This window comes from Paracoccidioides lutzii, assembly GCF_000150705.2.
Source record: "Paracoccidioides lutzii Pb01 unplaced genomic scaffold supercont2.4, whole genome shotgun sequence".
Lineage (NCBI taxonomy): Eukaryota > Fungi > Ascomycota > Eurotiomycetes > Onygenales > Ajellomycetaceae > Paracoccidioides > Paracoccidioides lutzii.
The window spans coordinates 596,059-614,536 of record NW_015440950.1 but is presented as its reverse complement, the minus strand read 5'-3'; the positions used below and the strand labels follow the sequence as shown (position 1 = coordinate 614,536).

The following is an 18,478-nucleotide window of genomic DNA, read 5'->3' as shown; positions in this document are numbered from 1 at the left end:
TACACGCAAGGGTCGCCTCGTTTGAGCGCCTCACTTTGAATATAGTTAGTTCGTCTTTGCCCATCCAGATCCCGTCCACTTGCCCGGCGCGAAACACTGTGCGATCTCTGATGCACTTCTCTTTTCAAGCTGCAGCAGCAAATGCATCGTGTTCTTCAACTATTTGGTCATTGCCACCATGGTCTCGAGCACCAGTTGATGCTAAATCCAACTGTTGCAGATATTTCTGTCAGACCACCTGAAACACTTCCGAACTTTCCACGGTTTGATTGGAAATGCTTGCATGTCACATTTTTTCAATTATAAACGAAGTTTTCCACAGATCGATGAGGTTTGGAAAACGTGACGGACTGGCCTGATTTTGAGCGGAGAATGGCGGGAGAAGAGCAATCTGTATTTTCCCATAAGAGGGCGGCATACTGTAGAGCTTCCAGAGCTGTGCCTATGCCCCAGTTAAATAATGCGAGTTTGGTCTTGCGGTGAGAGCATGCTAACTGACGCCAGTTAATCAGCAGCGCAGATAGAACCTCGATTTTGGCTCGGATTGTTTCCATTCGCGTTATGTTGTACATAACCCACGAAACTCGCCGCTTTTGTTTCAAAGTGTTATAATTGGAATCTTGCTCTCCCGCTCTTTGCTTTGACAGCGGCGTCGCAGGACTGTCTCGAAGTAGGATGCTCACACCCATTGACTCTTGCCACTAAGGGTTGGCACAAGCTTCATTGTGTGAAGATCCATATGACGACTATCAGCACATCAGCATTTGCTTAGATAGATGACAGGACACCCAAAACTTGAAAGGGTTGTTTCTTGATGGTGGGGTTGTGAACATTCCTGGGAGAGGTCGGGGATAACCCTAATGAGCCTCATCACAGGAATGACGTCAGCGGTTGATCACGTGCATTCCCTTGCCCTAAATCCATCTCGGGTCGATGCCTGTACAAGGTCACACATCGCTCGGATGATTTGACCCCCTGAGAGCATCTGCATTATTTCACTGAAGGCTTACGGGGCAAAGCGATATAGCCAATGAGAAATTTTATCTAATGTAATGTAACAGATAACAGGCACCCGCCCCCTTGACATTCTATGCCACTCGAGCACTCCCAAGAAACGCCACTATTTGGCCCAAGTGGCTTCAAACTACTCTGGACAATTTGATGTTTAGATTCACCGGCCCGAAAATAATGCCCTACTGCTCAGCTCCTATCAGTTCAATGCAGCGAGTTTTATTATAAGATGAGAATGAAGAAACCCCACTGAGGCTAGTACAGAAATAAAAACTACCAGTTATGGAAAACATTCTATTTCTTATCTCCCCAGTCCTACTGAACATCCTACATTCAACTTTTTGCGCCGTCTCTCCCTTGTTGGCGTGAGGTTGACTTTCAGGCGGCTCAACCGAAGGCTATTATTTATTTAGCCTCGCCCAACGCACGGACATATAAAAAGCTTATTCCGCGGTAGTTGAATTCAACGACACGCGACTTTGGGTCTCTTCAGTTAAAATAATGTAGAGATCGACGGTTACATCATCATTAAAGCCGGAATAACCATCTAAGGATATTTCGCAAATCTCTACCCGGAAAGCTGGGGCAAACTTTTCGGGTGAAACGGGAAGTTTCACTGAAGAAGGTGAATTACAGTCTTAACACCCCCTGTAACCGTTTTGTGGCTACTACCTACGATACTGGGTGGTTCTGTTATCTGCTCTATTGAAGAGGATGATAAGGAAATTTAGCCTTCCTTTGTTCGAGAACTTCTCATGGTGAAATTGTTGAATGTTGTTATTCCGACTCTATTTGCACCCCAATCGACTTACCCAAGTTGCTGGCTGAGAGCATCTGGAATGTTACCAGTCGCGACTTACCAGCAACGTGGACATATCTTTAGCACGCGAAATTACGAAGCGCCCATTTTGAAATTCCATTGTATTGCTGAGTAGAGTCTCTTGGGCCGGGCTCCACTACGATTTCGACGTCGACTATCTCAGCGGAGCTTCAGAATGACAGCCTTATATACGTGGCATAATCTCCCCCCAATATCCGAGGCATGGAACACAAAACAACAATTATAGGCTCTTATCTTCTCCTATGTGTAAAACTGTAATGGAACCTTGTCCACTGTTTCCCATTGGCCACTAAATTGGATATACTCCTGAGGATCTTAGTATGTCAACCCCCAGACGTGAACAAAATGCGTTAACAAAAGATGTGGGGTCTATCATATAATTCATTATTGTCGATATATATGGCATTACTGGCAATGCAAAATTTCATACCGTTAGGCAAATTCACAATAATAGTAATGAATACTAATTTCCGCATTAATTTTAGCAACTAATAAAACGGCACCCTTTCTACGCTGAATCTTAATGGGCTGCTAAAGAACATTGGCTACACCTGTAGGGTCGATTCCTCCTCCTAGCGGCATGCTATGTAGCTGAGCCCCTCCTGGTATTTGGTCCCTGAGCCTTGAAGTGAGGCGGACAGAAGATGAGAAAGACGCAAGAGAAATCCGGATAATCATTAGTGTACAGCGAACAGACAGACAGCTGATTCCCCTAAGAGACTAGGGGAAATACACCCACATCTAGATCCCAGTGCAAAACATATCAACCACACATGTTAACAAACTTATGGTGGAGCAGCAAACTTCAATGTTAATAAATTCGATTAATTCTAGCTGCGGAATCGATTAAAATTGAGGCCAATAGATCGACAAGGCTTGGGATCTCTTTAGTTGACTGCCTATTCGTGAATTACGTGCGGAGTTGAGAGCCGGGAAGAATGTTTTCCGCATATTTCTAGCGACTGGTGCACAGAGCACTTGCGTAGAAGCAGGGCAGTTGAGATCAAATTCTAAATCCGATTTATGTTGCAATGCGCTGTACTATGGGGTGTTTCTTCTCACACATATCGTTCGGCTGCTTTAATCTAGATCGTTTTGGAAGTTGCAAAATATAGGCTAGAGATGCATAAGAAGTACCTCGAGACTTTAGATACTGACTCATTCTGCGAGACGGAGACGATGGTTAATCACGGATGGAAGTTGGTGCTGCGCCAGTTCACCTTTCTTCTTGAATGCATACTCTAATAGACCATGAGGAAATCACTCTATATGCCGAGAGAACAAGACACGACATCCGAGGAGAACGGTTATGCATACCCTGCATGTTTTGCTTCTTCGCATGGCAGAGCATCCACGGAAACATTGGGAATGAGATGGTATTTCTGAAGCGGGGAAAACCTCACACCACGAGAAGACCTGCAGCGCATACTATTCGGCAGCTCTGCATCGGAACAAGCACAATAAGCAGCGTTTCTCAATTGATATTCTTCTTTTCCCACTTCAGTGTATCGTAAAAGCTGCTCTTGGTGAAGGCATAGGGGTGGAGGTGGAGAGTAATGAGGGAAGACAAAATCGTTCAATTCCACGTCCTCGTTTCTCGGGTAGAATCCATGCTTCCTCGATTGCTACCACCTGCACATATATTGTATTGCTTTTTTCCTTTCCAAGGCGCATATGTTGCCACTGGATGCAACGTTCATTTGTCCTAGAAATCCCTCAAAAGCCACACAGTCCTGATTGGAGGATCTAGTGTTCATATGTCTTGGAACTTACTTTCAGGGGCGTGAGGAGCAGGAGGATTGGAGTCAGATTTTGAAAAAGAAATTGAGGAATAGGTGTTAAAACTGCACCTAAGCATCTCCCCTTTCTTCACCCACTGAATCAGATGAATGCTCCATCTTCCAAGAGGCAAATCTAAACAAATGTACTCTTAATCTGTGCATCTCCCCAATTCGGCCTCTGAGTTTCCCACCTCTTCATAGCGGGAAAGGTAAAAGTCTATCATGTCGAAAACAAGGAATAACTTAGCGGTACCATGTATTTCCACGGGGAATAGCTCCATCAGAAATAACTTGGATGTGCAAAATATAATCGTCACTCCGGGGTTGGAGTTAGTAAGGACCGCCTGAATCAGTCATGTAGAAAGGGATGCAAGTGAAGTCACTCTCTTCACCTTTATGCATTAAAGAAATTCACACATCATTCATTGTTCAGGCAGTAATAAAACAAAGTAAAACAAATTGCCATAGCAAAAAGACCGATTTGGAGCGTATGCTGATTCCGGGAAACCTCACCTGATAAAAATCACGAAGGGGAAGAAAAAAGCGAACAGAAAGCGAAAATAAAACGACGGAAAGACAGCTGGGTCCAAAATAAGAACAAATGTTAGATGGATGGGAAGATGGGGAAATGGGAGTGGAATAAATCTTGGTAGCCATCGCCTCCATTTCGTGTCGATCGCGCACTAAGATTTTCCTGTCATTGTATACGGGACTTTGAAACTTTCTGAAAACTCGATATTCATGTTTTGATCTGTTTCTTTTTACTTCCTTTCCTTTCTCTTCGGCTTTTGGTCATTGCTAATCACACTACTGGTGTAGAGGACTTGAATAGTCTCCCTTCGCGGTGGGTAGGATGGGGAGGGTTGAGGTTATTAGGACAAGTGAGGCAAGCAATAACAGCGACGAGAATCCGGTGCAATCATATTTGATTCAATAGTTGGAGAGGGATGATAGGATCTCTTACTAGTCAAATATAATTTTCCTGTCAGAGTTATTTTTTTTTCCGATATTCTCTCCTTCAGCGACGGCACTGACGGGGCGTGTTAAGTCTCAGTGGAGGATTTAGCCCGAAGATATATGGCATACAGGGATATGGGACGCAATTGGAACAAGGACACGGGTAGTTCTGTTTTGTCAGTGCAGTGGTTTACCTTCACTCCCTTCAAAGCCGTCTCCCTCCAACGGATTGCCACAGTTAGCTTCTGTGGATGGAACGGCAATGGGGGGACTGAAAGACCTTTTTGCCGCCGTAAAAGAAAGGCTGGGTTTCTGTATTGGAGTTTAGCCATACTATATTGATACATAAGGATAACAAGAAGAGCTCTCTATATCATATAGGTAAAAACAAGAATAAAGAGAATTCCTTTCTGTGTAAAAAAGTACTATTTTTACACATCAGAACTATACTCATAGAGGTCATTTGTATCATGAAATCAATCACTCTTGAGGCGGGACGTATGGGTGTACAAGCATATCGCTAAATCTAGATCATTAGAAAAAGGGGCACTCGTTAGTAAATGCTTCAACTGTTCTACCTCCCCACACTAGAAGAGATAGATGCCTAAAGACTGTTGCAACTTACTTCTCAAGCTTCTCCTTCCCCCTAACCTCCTCCACCAACATCGGCATCCGCACCACATTAAAATCCTCATACAACTCTTCAATCTCATTCAAATATTTCTTCTGCATCTTCCTCCGCGCCTTACATTGCTCGCACGAACTATCCTTACCCGGGAAAAGCAACTGATTAACAACAATACAGTGCGTATCGATGTGATAACTCGTCAGCTCCTGGATCATTCGCTCCGTCTCATACAGTGACAGAAACTCCGCGATGCACACACAGACAAAAGTGGTCAGGTCAGCATCTTTGAACTGCGCATTTACTTCTGCAATGGTTTCTCGCAGTGATTCCATTTTGGAGAGGATCTCGTCCAGATTTTGGCCGCCGGGCAGACCGCCTCGGCCGCCTAGGATGGAGTTTAGCATCGGGCCGAACTGGGTTGATAATTGCGCCAGTTTGGCGAGGGCCTTTTCGAGGACGGTGGGGAATTGGAGGAAGCGGAGCGTATGGCCTGTTGGCGCGGTGTCGAATATGATAACCTCGTATGATAGAGATTTGACCTGTTTTAGGACTTCGGCGAAGGACATGGCTTCATCGACACCGGGGATCTATTAACACCGTCGTTTAAACGGGTTAGACACATTCGGATTTCCCAATAACACTTTCAGACAAATGAGGGGGCAAGAGAGAAGAGAAGAGAAGAGAAGAGAAAAAACGGACTTACACTAAATGCCAAATCCTGCATCATCCCCCCAATCCCCAGTCCACCCATAGAATCATCCCCCTGGCCACCACTCGCAGCCAGAAGATCTTGTATGCTGCCGTTAGGGTCGATTTCCATAGCACTCAAATTAGTAAATCCGTCGATAAGTCTCGCTTCCTTTCCAAACTTTTGCCCAAAGGCATCGCTGAGGTTATGCGCGGGGTCGGTGGATATAAGCAGGACGGACTTGCGGACTTTGGCGAGCTGGATCGCTAGGGAGCATGAGGTAGTTGTCTTGCCAACACCGCCTTTGCCTCCAACGAAGACCCAGCGGAGTGTTTTTTGGTCAAGGAGGTTTTGGAGGGTTGGTTCGAGGGAGTCCTCGGCTGTTAACATCGCAGCTGATGACATTGTTTTTGAGCGTGAGGATACGTTTGGCTGGTTTTTGGTGTGGATGGTAAAGGGAAGGGGAGGGATGCGCAGGCTATCGACTTTTCGGTTGTAACGTGGTTAAATGTATGACTTATAATATTGATTAGAGTATATGGAGGTGCTGTCTTCCTATCCAACCTGCGTCGGTGGGATATGCGGGCGGAGGGGTATATGAGTTCGTTCTTCCTTCAAGGTGTGTTGTATTCCTTCTACAACGAATATATGTATTAAACCTAAAGATATCGAAGACTATCTCTCGTCAGATACATGCGCACTCCAGCTTGTTAGCTTCGCAATGTTGGCCGCTTCTTGAAGATTCCCAAAGATCAAGCGTTGAAACATTTTTGTTTAAGCTTACCTAGTATTCAAATTATTTCAAGGGTATTTGATGTAACTCCTCAACAGGGGTCATGTAGATGTTGTAAGATTCTTTAAGAAGTTGAATTTCAAACGCTGTCTATTTAGCAAAGTTCATCCCGAAAGTCTCGTCGTTCGGTGTTGTATGTTGGTTGTTAAGAAGTTCTTTGATGCACCGGGTATATATTTTCCCGATCCGCTTAGGCGACAACTAAGCGCTAAGCTAGAGACGCGTTCGAATTATGTTTTATACAACCATGAATACAATTCTACCACCACTCTTCAATTGCGTTGTCGCGTCGGATATATTTTACCTAATAACCAATATTGATCCAAACTCATCAAGTCGAAACTGTTCTTATATGAGATAATCTAGCAGTCAGTAGCCGACATTCAATTGACTTTTGTAATGTCAGTTACAATGGACTGTTAATCCATGCGATTGTGGTGCACGGAGCAGCAGAGAAGCTGCTGAGCTTAAATCCAACGACGTTAGTAAGTGACGTTGTAGCTCGTATAGATATCTATTTTTAATTCAGGAACAGAACATTTAGGCGAGTAGGTCAGGACAAGGGCCGGAGGCGCAACGACCCTGGGAATCGACTCCCTATACTTTCTATATAAGGATGACACTTGGAGGGTCCGTGTAGTTATATGACGCCGTATATAGGTGGGTGGTTCCTTTCCCCAGTCGATAATCATAAACTGATGATGCCATCCAGAGATCGTCCATCGGCGTTTCCCGAAATTAGCCAACTACATGGTTAGCGATTTCCCGAAGGTTGGGGTAATTCTGTAAATAAATAACATCGGCCCCTCGTCCTCCTGTTGTTTACTGTTACTCACATCAGGGTTAGGTATATTGTTTACCCAAATCTATGCCTCCGTTTCACTAACTCCTTGGCTCGTACAGAGAACGAACACATGCTGTATTCGCTGCCAACTGAGACACTTAAGCAACATCTTTGAGACCTTTGTTGATCCTTAGTCTGTCTCACATTTTCCTGTCGCATTCGAGATCAATTATCTCCACGCAACAAAAGCACAAATCGCCCCACGACCATCGGAAATTCATTTCTCTCTCCACAGACTACTACAACCCACCTTCATAGGGAGAAAGATAAGGCAATTGAATTGAACCAAGCTCTCCGCATCGTCAAGCATTCGCGTGAATAAATACCATACCACACACACACACACACACACACACACACACACACACAAACCGCAACATCAAACAAATATTATTTTTTATACAAAACTACGGCTTCTCTAAATCCAAATCCAAAACGATGCCAGATCGCGACCCAATAACCTGCCACATCCTCAACACCATAAATGGCACACCAGCTTCAGGCCTCTCCTGCACCCTAACCCTCCACCGCATCCTCCTGCCCCCGGGGGCCCCGCAGCCGTCAAACCTCCCCGCAACCCTCCACGCCGCCACAGACGCCGACGGCCGCGTTAAAACCTGGACCCCTTCCTCCTCCACCTCCACCTCCACCTTGACTTCAACTTCGACCTCCACCATCCGTGAACTCCTCTCCTCCATCCACGAACACCACGGCGGGCAGCAGCGGTCTATCTGGAGCCTGCGAGTGAGGAATGTGGGTGAGTGGTATGCGGAGCAAGGGGTTGAGAGCTTCTGGCCGGAGGTCGAGGTGAGGTTTTTGGTTAAGGGGAGTGAGGCGTGGGATGGATGGAGGCATTATCACGTGCCGGTGTTGCTGGGGCCGTGGAACTATTCGACGTATAGGGGGTCGTGAGGAAAGGGGCGGGTTTGGGTTGTGCGGGTGGATGGGTATATGGGTAAATGGGGAGGGGTCATGGGGAGAGGGGTGTGAAGGATATAAATGGGGAAGTTTGGGAAGTTTGGGGGAAATGGGGTGAAAGGGAAAACCAACAAGGGGTATTAAGGAACTTTCTTTTTTTTTTTTTTTTTTTTTTTTTTTTTTTTCTTTTTTGTGATCCTGCTGCAGCTGGGATAGGAGGAAGAGAGGATTCGAGTGCTTACATGGAACATCTTTTTTCTTTTTTTTCTTTTTTTCTTTTTCTTTTTTTCTTTTCTTTTCTTTTTTTTTTTTCTCTTGTGTTTTTCTTAATATCCATCCTTTTTATGAAGTATCACTGTTTAGGAATCGGGAATAGTCACTTCACGCATTATGGATATCCTTTGATTTGTATATCTTTTTTTTTTTTTTTTTTTTTTTTTTTTCTCTCATCTGCTAGGGATGACCCGGGCCTTCCTTGGAGGAGACATATCGTTACCCCATCTTCTTTGTTACTGTCATGCCCAAATGGCTGGTCCTGGTATCTATGGATATAAACGGAGGCACTGTACTGTCTGTCTGTCCATCGACGATCATCGCCTTTACAGGTCTCCGGCCAATTTGCTAGCTGTCTTTTGTGGCAATTGCGCGGACCGAGGTCGCACGGATTGACATTCATTATTCAGGAAAGCTGGGCTTTCTGCTTGCTTGCTTGAAAGGTTCCACAGAGCCTTGCCCAGGTGTGTGGATGGGATGGGGATCCCCTTTCCAAGTGGGGACCTGGTTTATCCAACCCTAGCAGGCATCAATACTAGCATCAATAGACACAATAGGGCCATTAATCCCCTCAATCTAACCAATTCTTTCAAACTTCCCAAAATAGACGGGGCAATGAACAAGAAGAAGAAAATCCGGCCAGCTGGGGTGGGGGGAAGGGGGGGAGGGGGGTAGGGGGGGTTAGGTAATCTCTCATCTTAGCTAGTTAGTTAAATCTAACTGACTTGCTGGTATCCGACCGAGGGCCCCTGCTTGTTTCATTCTTTCCTTGCAACACGTCATCATCAATAGCGCCGCAGCGACTGAGCGACTGGATCCCGCGCCTCCAGCCAATAAACAGCCGTGCTTCCCACGCAAAGAGTGGAGACGAGAACTCAAACGGCATCCCAGCCAATCAACGCATGTTATATCCCCAAGGCCGCCTAGCCTGATGCGAACTAGCGTGGGCCCCCGCTTTGGCCGCTTAGGTAAGACACTGCTTTTTTGATTTCGGGGGACGGAGCCAAGGAAAGGAAAACAAAGTTCGTCAGAATGATCTCATCTCTGGTAACGATTTGGAGGGAAGGGTGGCGCGTGTTGTTTACTTGGTGGTTGTTCTGGAAATATGGAGACAAGAGAAAAAAGTGTTAACTTTTTCGCTTAAACTATATTTGTTGTTACTGACTCTTTTCTTTTTTTTTCTTTTTCTTTTTTCTTTTTTCTTTTTTTCTTTTTTAATTTTCTAAGGAAACTGTGGTTTCTTCGTAGTCTATAATTTTGTTTTGAATATGGAAAATATAATATAAACGTAATTCATTAGCCAAATTAGTTATTTCTGCAACGGCTCACGACTCGAGCTTATGTTAGGTAGAGGTTCTGAACCTGTTGGGCCGGAGGCGGGAAGGCGGGAGGAAAAATGATCTCAATGGGCCATTGGCCAATTAGAAAACACCCCGAGCGCCAAAATGTGGGAAGTTAACCGGCCCACGCAGTGGAATAACAAAAATAGGGTGTCCCAAAGTCAAAGCAATTTTTACCATTGCTTGGGTTGCTGGTAAAAGAGATATTACAAAGTCAAGTGCGTTTTGTATAGAGCAAACTGCAGCACAATTGCGCCAACTGGTAGGACACCCGACCGGTAAGCAGTAGCTCGACCAATCCACACCCGCCCACCCCCAGAAGCTGGCTACGTCATCATCACATCTTTGCTCCTTTTCCCACTTCCACCCCTCGAAACACACATATACGGTGCCAGACTGTTTATATGCAGATTTTATCCTGGCAGGAAAATAAAAAGGGAGCAAAGCACTTCCCTCGTCAGAATCACATTTATCACCAATCGTCTTCTCGTAGATTCTCTGCTCATTCCATTTCCATGCCAAGAGAGAAAAATTAAACGTGAAAACGGCACGAATCCAACGAAATTTTCGTTTTTAAGCTGCCAAACTTCCCAGGAACGCGGCATATATATATATATATATATATATATATATATATAGGACAGGAATATACGACCACGATATATACGTTTTTTCAATCCATCCCTGCGCCCACTGGCTAACACAGCTGCATTGCCTGCATTGCATCAAACCTGGCAGAAGGGGAAGGGAAAACAAATTCTACATCAATACCCCGGACAGTATATACACGGCGTATAGTATTTTCCAAGTTTTTCCCCAGCAAGTCTAGGTCCCCTTAGGTCCCGACTTTACCGCCCGCCCACACATTCCCCTCCAAATAACTTGGGATACTTGAATATATATTATTTTCCCTTTTCAACCTTATAGCAGTCGAAAAAACAATCCTTCTCCCACAAAGAAAGATAGGACGGACATCAACCCGCCCACTCGACCAAATAAGTATACCACCTGTATTACTCGACCAGTCCCAAACGGAAGGCCGGGTCAGTCCTCCGACACTCACTCGAACTCGATAAGTCGATAAGTCGATAGCGAGGGGCGTTCTCGACGGACGAGTTTTGTTTCTTTTTTCCCCCCCTTTCCCGGTTCTGGTGGCTTAACAAGGTTGGGTGGGATCAGGTTTCAAGAATTCTCGAACGAAAGCTGGGGCTTGGCGTGGGTATCTGAAGAGGGACCTGGGTAGCGAGAGAGTGAGCCGTTGGAAGGACAAGGGAAGAGAAGATCACCGAATTGTTGTTGTTAGTTGTTAGTTGGTGGTGGTGGTGGTGGTGGTGGTGGTGCTGCTGCTGCTGCTGCTGCTGCCATTGTTGTTTTTGCGGAAAGCCCGCAGTTTTCCCTCAACCCGAGAGATCCCTAAATCCCAAGCCAGCCAAACGGCGGTGCATTATCACGCACTTTAACAAGCGCGCACATCTACCACGTCGTCGGGTACAGAAGACTCGATCGTCGGATCGATTATTGGATCTTACCCAACTTCCCTTCTCCTCCTTCCTCTTCTTCTTCCGTTTCTCCTCTGCCACATCGTCTCACCTCATCTTATCTCCCTTTCATATTGTCTCTCTTCCGAGTGGTGGTGGGGTTTTAATTAATATTCGTTTTGTTGAACTTGGCTGGAGCTCAAAACGGGCAGCACCGGCTCTTTATAAGCCGCTTATGTAACCCAGCGATAACTCAGGCCGTGGAACCCGTCGACATCATCGGTGTCGTCAGATTTTCGATTTTTCTTTTTTCCTCCCTCTCCCCTTTCACCTAGCGAACACTGCCAAAAAAACGCCCTCTGTTCCCTTTCCCGCCAGAACTTCGCTGTCGTCAGCACCGCATCATCAGCAAGCCATCATCATCATCATTCATCGTTATCATCAACCTATCAACAGCAACCACCATCAATCAACCACACAACCGTTGGACAACCATACTATTATTGTTCCATCCACCGAATACACCCCGATTGCACCACTACCGCAGTCCCCCGTCTCGACTATCTCTTCCCACCGCCTTTACCGCCTTCTGCGGATTCCATTTTTTTCTGCCCCTACCCTTTTCGTCCTCTGGCTCTTGGTCTCTTGTCTCTTCTCGTCTCTTTAGTTCCCTCAAAACCCACCCCTCCCCCAAAAAAAACGTTCTTCCTTCTGCCACGCGCTTTTCTGTCGTCATCCACATCCACATCTCATCTCATCTTTATCTCATCTCATTCCTATCTTTTCCTCCCATCCCTATTTTCTCTCTCCTCTTACTCGCTCCACTTTTTACGCCAGTTACATCACCACCCCACTCCCTACTCCCTCTTTCCCCTTTCCCCTTTCCCTTTGTTTGTATCCTTCTCTCCTTACCCGCTTTCACTTCGTGTTCTACCTTTTCTTATTTTTTAATTTTTTTTTTTTTTTTAAATTTAATTTTTTATTTTTTATTTTTTATTTTTTTGCTATTCCCCCATCCCCCTTTTTCCGAATCTCACTATCCCGCCATCCCGCCATCCCGGTCCGCGGGACTGTCGCTGTCATTCCTGTTTGTTTATTACACATACTACCTGGGTAGAATATATTATAGCAGAGCCCGGCTGCTGTTCGACCTGTGACCAATGTCCGCTGCCATTGCTACCCGGCCTTCTCCTCGGATCGGCCCCCCGGCCTCGCGCACCGACTCGCCCATGGACCCCAAAAAGGGCCCTTGGAAGTCAGATGGTAAGTGCTGTTCCTGCCGTCGCCGCCGCCGCCGCTGCTGCTGCTGGTCGTCGTCGTGCCTTCCTTACTCACAGTTTCCCTCTATCTTATCTGATCTCATCTGATCTCATGTCGTCACCTCCTTTATTTACTACTACTGCTGCTGCTGCTGCTGCTGCTGTTGCCTCGCAACCACAACAACTCGGAAAATAAATCCCCTTCTTACACTCCCTTGACTGTATTCTTCTCTCTTCATCCACACGTCGCCACATCTTGTACCATTTCTATCTGTTGCGGGTGGCGGTTCTATTTTTATCCCACCTTGTGATTTTAATGTTTACTCACGGTTCAATATGCCGCGATCACTCACTTTGACTCAACCATTTATATCTCATCTCGTCTGATTTTCCGCTCACTGTCTACTATCTCTCTATCCCCTCTTTATAAGGAACTAACTATCCCAATACTCTGATTACATGTCGTTCAAATGTCGATCATGGCGCGATGCTAACACCTGCCCTTCCATTCTTGTCACAGACGCGCAAAGCACCACCTCCGATCAGAAAGACACGACCCAACCCAACGACGCTGAAACCTCCCAGTCCGCCTCGAATACTCGTCACCAGGGTCAACAACCACCACAGCAACCACAACAGTCAGGTTCCGACACACCAGACTATTTCTCGGGCGTCCACGGCACCACCCAGTTTTCTCTAGAGCCTAATCCCTTTGAGCAATCCTTCGGCACCCAACCTGCTGACGCCCCGGGAAAATCTCTTTTACCACCCGTTGCCGCTCTCACCTCCCCTGCCCTACCCGGTACTTCGTCAGCTGGTGGCTTCAATTGGTCCAACTCTCTTCGCGCTGGACCCCTTAGTCCTGCCATGCTTGCCGGCCCCGCTGCTCCGAGTGACTATTTTGATGGTATCGGTCGAGGCTTCCCCACCCCAAATGAGTCATCGTTGCGCACTGGGCTAACCCCAGGTGGTGGTGGCTCCATGTTCCCCGCTGCTGCAAGTCCAAACACACAAGCTCTGATGCAACAATTCCAAGGTGGAGGAGGCGCAACGCCGGCAACTTTGGATTTCCACCGTACAGCCCTGAATGCTGCGAGGAAGAATGCGCGAACTTCGAACCCTCAAGATTCCTCTGATCAACTTCTCCAACAACCCGCAAACCTGGACGCTGTCAAGTCTGAGGCACAGGTAGATCCCTTTGCGCACCATGACGCGACTGATGCTGCCAACGGACTTTTTATGTTAGCCAAGGGTGGTCAAGCAAATAACGGACAATTTTCTGTTCCAACATCACAGCCAGTTGCGCAAAGTCGACCTGCCGATTCGGGGGCCAGTATTCAGAATGGGAATAACGCTGGTCAAGATATGAACGGTGGAACATCAGATAGCTCTGGTGAGCGGACAAAATCCAATTCTCGTAACGGCGGTGGCAAGGGCCGCAAGTCCAGTACAGGGAAAAGTAATGGGCGACGAAAGGCGGACGATAACGTAAACAAGAGTGGTGTGAATAAAAAGACCAAGACGAACAATGGGACTGCAGTGGATCATAGCATGGATGACTCTGAAGAAGAGGAGGATCATAAACAACAACAATCCGAGGGTAATACTCAGAAGATGACTGATGAGGAGAAGCGGAAGAATTTCCTTGAACGGAATCGGTATGTGCTTTACCACCATTCTCCTTTCTTGGCCCTCCCGTAACCAATATATACCATTTAATTATGTGGCTAACATAACGCCCTTCTCCTCCCATCCAGGGTCGCCGCCCTAAAATGCCGCCAGCGCAAAAAACAATGGCTCCAAAGCCTCCAAACAAAAGTTGAATATTACAGTAACGAAAACGACGCCCTCTCTTCAACCGTGACGCAGCTGCGGGAGGAAATCGTTAATCTCAAAACACTCCTGCTGGCCCATAAGGACTGCCCCGTCTCCCAGGCCCAGGGCCTCAATAGTATCATGGTAAATAGCATCAGTGGCGAATATGCGCAACATCCCAATCCGTACATGGCTATGCAAGCCGCCGGGGCGCCTCCCGGTATCTCCTCACAACCAATGCCACGGCGATGAAATTAAAATTTGGGGAAAAAATAAAACAAGTGGGGGGTGGCGGATGGATTGGATTTTTATTTGGAAAAATGGAAAAATGAAAAGTGAACAAAAGGGATAGTTTCTTTCTTTTTGTCTTTTCTTTTCCTTTCCGTTCTTCTTTTCTTTTTAAATATACAATTTGGTGTTGGTTTTTCTTTCTTTTTTTATTGTTTGTGTGTTCAACTTTCGAGAACACGTGCCTGGCGATTATGGATAAGGTACGGTGGCATTTCGCGCCACTGTTATATGGCTTGACAATTTCTTCTCCCTTCTTTTCCCTTCTCTCCTCCATCTCCATCTCCATCTCCTCCATCCGCATTCCTCCTTCTACAGACTGATCAGATGGGTACCTTTCTTGTCTGTCTCTGTGTGTGGTTCACCCGCCATATCCATTCCTTCCACTCCCTTCCTCTTCTTGCAAATAATATCTAGATTGGCTGCTACACAGTAACATCTTACGTTTTTGTTTCTCTCCCTTGTGTCTGTGTCCGTGCCTTCGCCTGTGTGCTTTCGCTCTTTTCCTTCGCTTCGTTTCGCTTCTCTTTTCGTTCCTTTGTTCAGGCTAGTTTGGGAAGGATGGATAGGACGGGATAGGATGCCAATGGGATGAAATGGAGTCTCGTTCTGTATTTTTTTTCTTTTCTTTTTTCTTTTCCTGCATCTTTTTTTTTTTTTTTTCCGTTTGTGTATGTCTATGTCTGTGCTTATGCTTTTTCTGAGAGGTGATGGAGTTTTTTTGCCTTTTTTTTTCTTGTATGGCTATTGAGAAGGAGGTGGGAGGATCTGTGACAAATATTTGGTTGGTTGGAAACTGAATTGTGGGGTCTTGGGGGTTCTCTGTTGGTGATGGTGGGAAGCAAATTATGTTGGCGGAAGGGTGCGGTTCCGGGTTTAAGGGGTCTTTTGAACCCAAACCCATGGGCCGGAGAATGAGTGACGTGTTTTGCAGTGGTTGGCATTTGGTCACTTTATTATTCCTCTCTCTTTCTCTCGAAAGGAAAGGAGGGCGGGAGGAGTTCTTCGAAAGCACCCATGGATTCTAAACATTTTCTCGATTTTCGACTTTACTTTGCCCCTATTTACCAGCCAACCAAGCCAACCTGCCCTATTGTCCTTTTCATTTCATTCCTTTTCTTGTGTCTTCTTTAATCTGTTTTGAAAACCTTTCAATTCAATAGCGAAAACGTGTTTCTGAATACAAATGCAATGAACTTTTTTTTGATATAATATGATCCCTTAACTTATGGGATATAGACGTTCCTGTTTGAGACTACTTTGATTAGAGGGCAAAAGCATGCATGCAGTGAAATATGAAGAAGGCATCTTATGGGAAGCGCGTGGAAATTAAGATATAAATCATGATGTTTCTGCATATAGCCAAGAAGTAATAGGTATAAACGGGGTTCATTGTTGCACTCCGCTAGCAGGCGGGGCCTCGAATTGTACATTCAGGGCCTCTCGGGAACCACTTCGCCGTCTGAATACCTTTGAAACTATCAGAAGGCCTGGCACACCTGGTTCTCCTCCAACGTCTTCAGAGCTCTCGTATGTCTGATGCAGATCAACCTCAGCGCATCTCGGGCATACCGTCCGTCGAAGCGCAGATATTGCACTCCGGAAGCCTTTGCAAGCAGTTATTCTTACACTTGTTCCTCCGCCGATGGTCTGCAGCCACCGCACATCTCCCAGTATTGTCTGGAATCGGTGCAGCGCGTGTCTCTTCAACAGAATAGTCCTCGGTGTATTTCAGGTGCTTTTTAACGCTGCTCGCAGAAGAAATAAAAGGTAGATGTGATGCAATATTCAGCCATCAGTGGAACGGTACAAACTGGTCATTAATATTTTGGAGAGCTTCAGATTGCTCTTTGAGTGCGTCCACAAGGCGTTTTTCAAAATCCATGATAGTACTGGGTATCGTGAGAGAAATTGCCTTCTCTAACGCTTTCCAGAAGTCGAGATTTGCTGACCCCGTGGTGCGGCGTGTCAAAAAAATGAGGATCGCATATAGGTACTTGTATAGATAGATCGGATATGCATTAATGATGGGGCTTGCTGGCTATTTGAGCGTATGCATTAATGATGGGGTTTGCTGGCTATTAGAGCGGGCCATTGCCTAATTTTATTAACAAGGCTTCACATACTCCTTTTGAGGGCAAGTGCGGGAAACGGAAAAGAATGAAAAATATAAAAAAATAAAAAATAAGGAAAGGGGGGGTGGAGGAGGCAGGGCAGAAGAGTGTGCTCAGGGTGCCTCCACGTACCCTTTTGACTAATTACAGTGCCCCCTAAAGATTGACCTATGAAAGTTATAGGTCTCGGTTTCGCGTCCTCCAGCTAGCGTTGACTTAGTCTCAACGAAAACAGAGACACCTCCTGTGGAGGCCGGAGTTGTTATATGGCCGACATGTTCGCATTATATCCCAAGGCCAGAACTCGGGCGTTTTGAATATATTTTTGGCAAGGAGTCAGGGTGGTTCTGCCAGCAAATGTTTTCTGGGCGAGCCGTCCATGTCATCATAGCATTGCCGCTGAGACCATGAACCGCAACGATGCTTGTTTGCGGATGGCAAAGAAGACGCCTCTCACGAGGTACCGTCATAGATAGAGGAGGTAGGGCGCTTGCGCCGCCTCCACGTCCCAATGAGCAGGGCGATACAGTTCCTGAACCCCATAAATCTGCTGGGAGGAATCCATCACCTAGGTCCAACTGGGTTTTTTTCTGGGAGACAACGCGTTCTGTCTTTTCGTTTGGTGCGCAGTCACACGCGGCTTCAAATATATTCATTCATTGTTCGGAATGTAGAAAGCTTGCGTACTTTTATAGTTAATTGTACCATTGCTTAACTTACTATTTTACCTCACTCTACCTCAACGCTTCAGAGGCTCCGCTGGAATATCATCAGTACCCCGTTTGCGGGGATTAGAGTTGCATCCCGGCCCTCAGAGGCTGATTGCAGGAATGAATATGAGACCTTATCACCAATCTCGGTTTGTTCGGTGTATCGGATGCTAGAACGCTACATATCCATTTGCGGGAGAGAACGTGGCCATATGTTTCTGCAGGGCCTCTATTTGGTCCTGGAAATCTGGCTGAGGAAAGATTTCTGTGTCAGGCCTATCCGCCTTCTTATGTAATCCGCACCGTATATAACTTCCGCGTAGCTAGCGATCGCTACATAATCAATCAAGCAATCTATCCTTCACATTCTGAAGGTGGTAAATCCTGCCAGAGCAAAGTGACTACTTATCAGAGCAGTAATGTATTTACTCCGCACGAAGCAACTGTTTTCCAGCTTTCATTGGGAATTCTCTCATCATACCTATACATTTTAAACATCAGTGAGGAGACGCGTAAATGAGGCGACGAATACGGTGGAAATAGTTACCTGTAAGCTCTTCAACAACATGCATAAAAAGCATTTAACAGAAGAGTTATCAGTGACAAAGCTTGTGGTATCTTGATGAGGTTTGCCATAAAAAACAACTAGCTAACTTTCACAAAACATATAATATATCCTCTGTACTTAATTCGGCGATTATTTACTTGAGGTTTACTACGTACACCAAATCAGAATGAAA

General features: G+C 45.9%; 5 protein-coding genes across 5 annotated transcripts; 2 read left to right on the top strand and 3 right to left on the bottom strand.

Moving 5' to 3' along the window:
- Window positions 1–124: 124 nt before the first annotated feature.
- PAAG_01949 (hypothetical protein) lies at window positions 125–689 on the bottom strand (the record flags this gene model as incomplete). The annotated part of the gene is made up of 2 exons (XM_015844499.1): window positions 125–211; window positions 309–689. The coding sequence occupies 2 exons, from the start codon at window positions 687–689 to the stop codon at window positions 125–127; spliced, it is 468 nt and encodes a 155-aa protein (XP_015701503.1).
- A 4,381-nt stretch (window positions 690–5,070) lies between these two features.
- Window positions 5,071–6,311, bottom strand: PAAG_01947 (ATPase GET3; the record flags this gene model as incomplete). The annotated part of the gene is made up of 3 exons (XM_002796013.2): window positions 5,071–5,116; window positions 5,216–5,805; window positions 5,922–6,311. The coding sequence occupies 3 exons, from the start codon at window positions 6,309–6,311 to the stop codon at window positions 5,071–5,073; spliced, it is 1,026 nt and encodes a 341-aa protein (XP_002796059.1).
- Window positions 6,312–7,981: 1,670 nt separating this feature from the next.
- PAAG_01946 (transthyretin domain-containing protein) lies at window positions 7,982–8,455 on the top strand (the record flags this gene model as incomplete). The annotated part of the gene is made up of 1 exon (XM_002796012.1): window positions 7,982–8,455. One exon carries the CDS (start codon window positions 7,982–7,984, stop codon window positions 8,453–8,455), a length of 474 nt encoding a protein of 157 aa, XP_002796058.1.
- A 4,257-nt stretch (window positions 8,456–12,712) lies between these two features.
- PAAG_01945 (transcription factor atf1) lies at window positions 12,713–14,878 on the top strand (the record flags this gene model as incomplete). Its single annotated transcript, XM_002796011.1, has 3 exons — window positions 12,713–12,815; window positions 13,332–14,469; window positions 14,569–14,878. The coding sequence occupies 3 exons, from the start codon at window positions 12,713–12,715 to the stop codon at window positions 14,876–14,878; spliced, it is 1,551 nt and encodes a 516-aa protein (XP_002796057.1).
- A 1,425-nt stretch (window positions 14,879–16,303) lies between these two features.
- Window positions 16,304–16,799, bottom strand: PAAG_01944 (hypothetical protein; the record flags this gene model as incomplete). Its single annotated transcript, XM_015844498.1, has 3 exons — window positions 16,304–16,521; window positions 16,544–16,634; window positions 16,725–16,799. The coding sequence occupies 3 exons, from the start codon at window positions 16,797–16,799 to the stop codon at window positions 16,304–16,306; spliced, it is 384 nt and encodes a 127-aa protein (XP_015701502.1).
- Window positions 16,800–18,478: the final 1,679 nt, after the last annotated feature.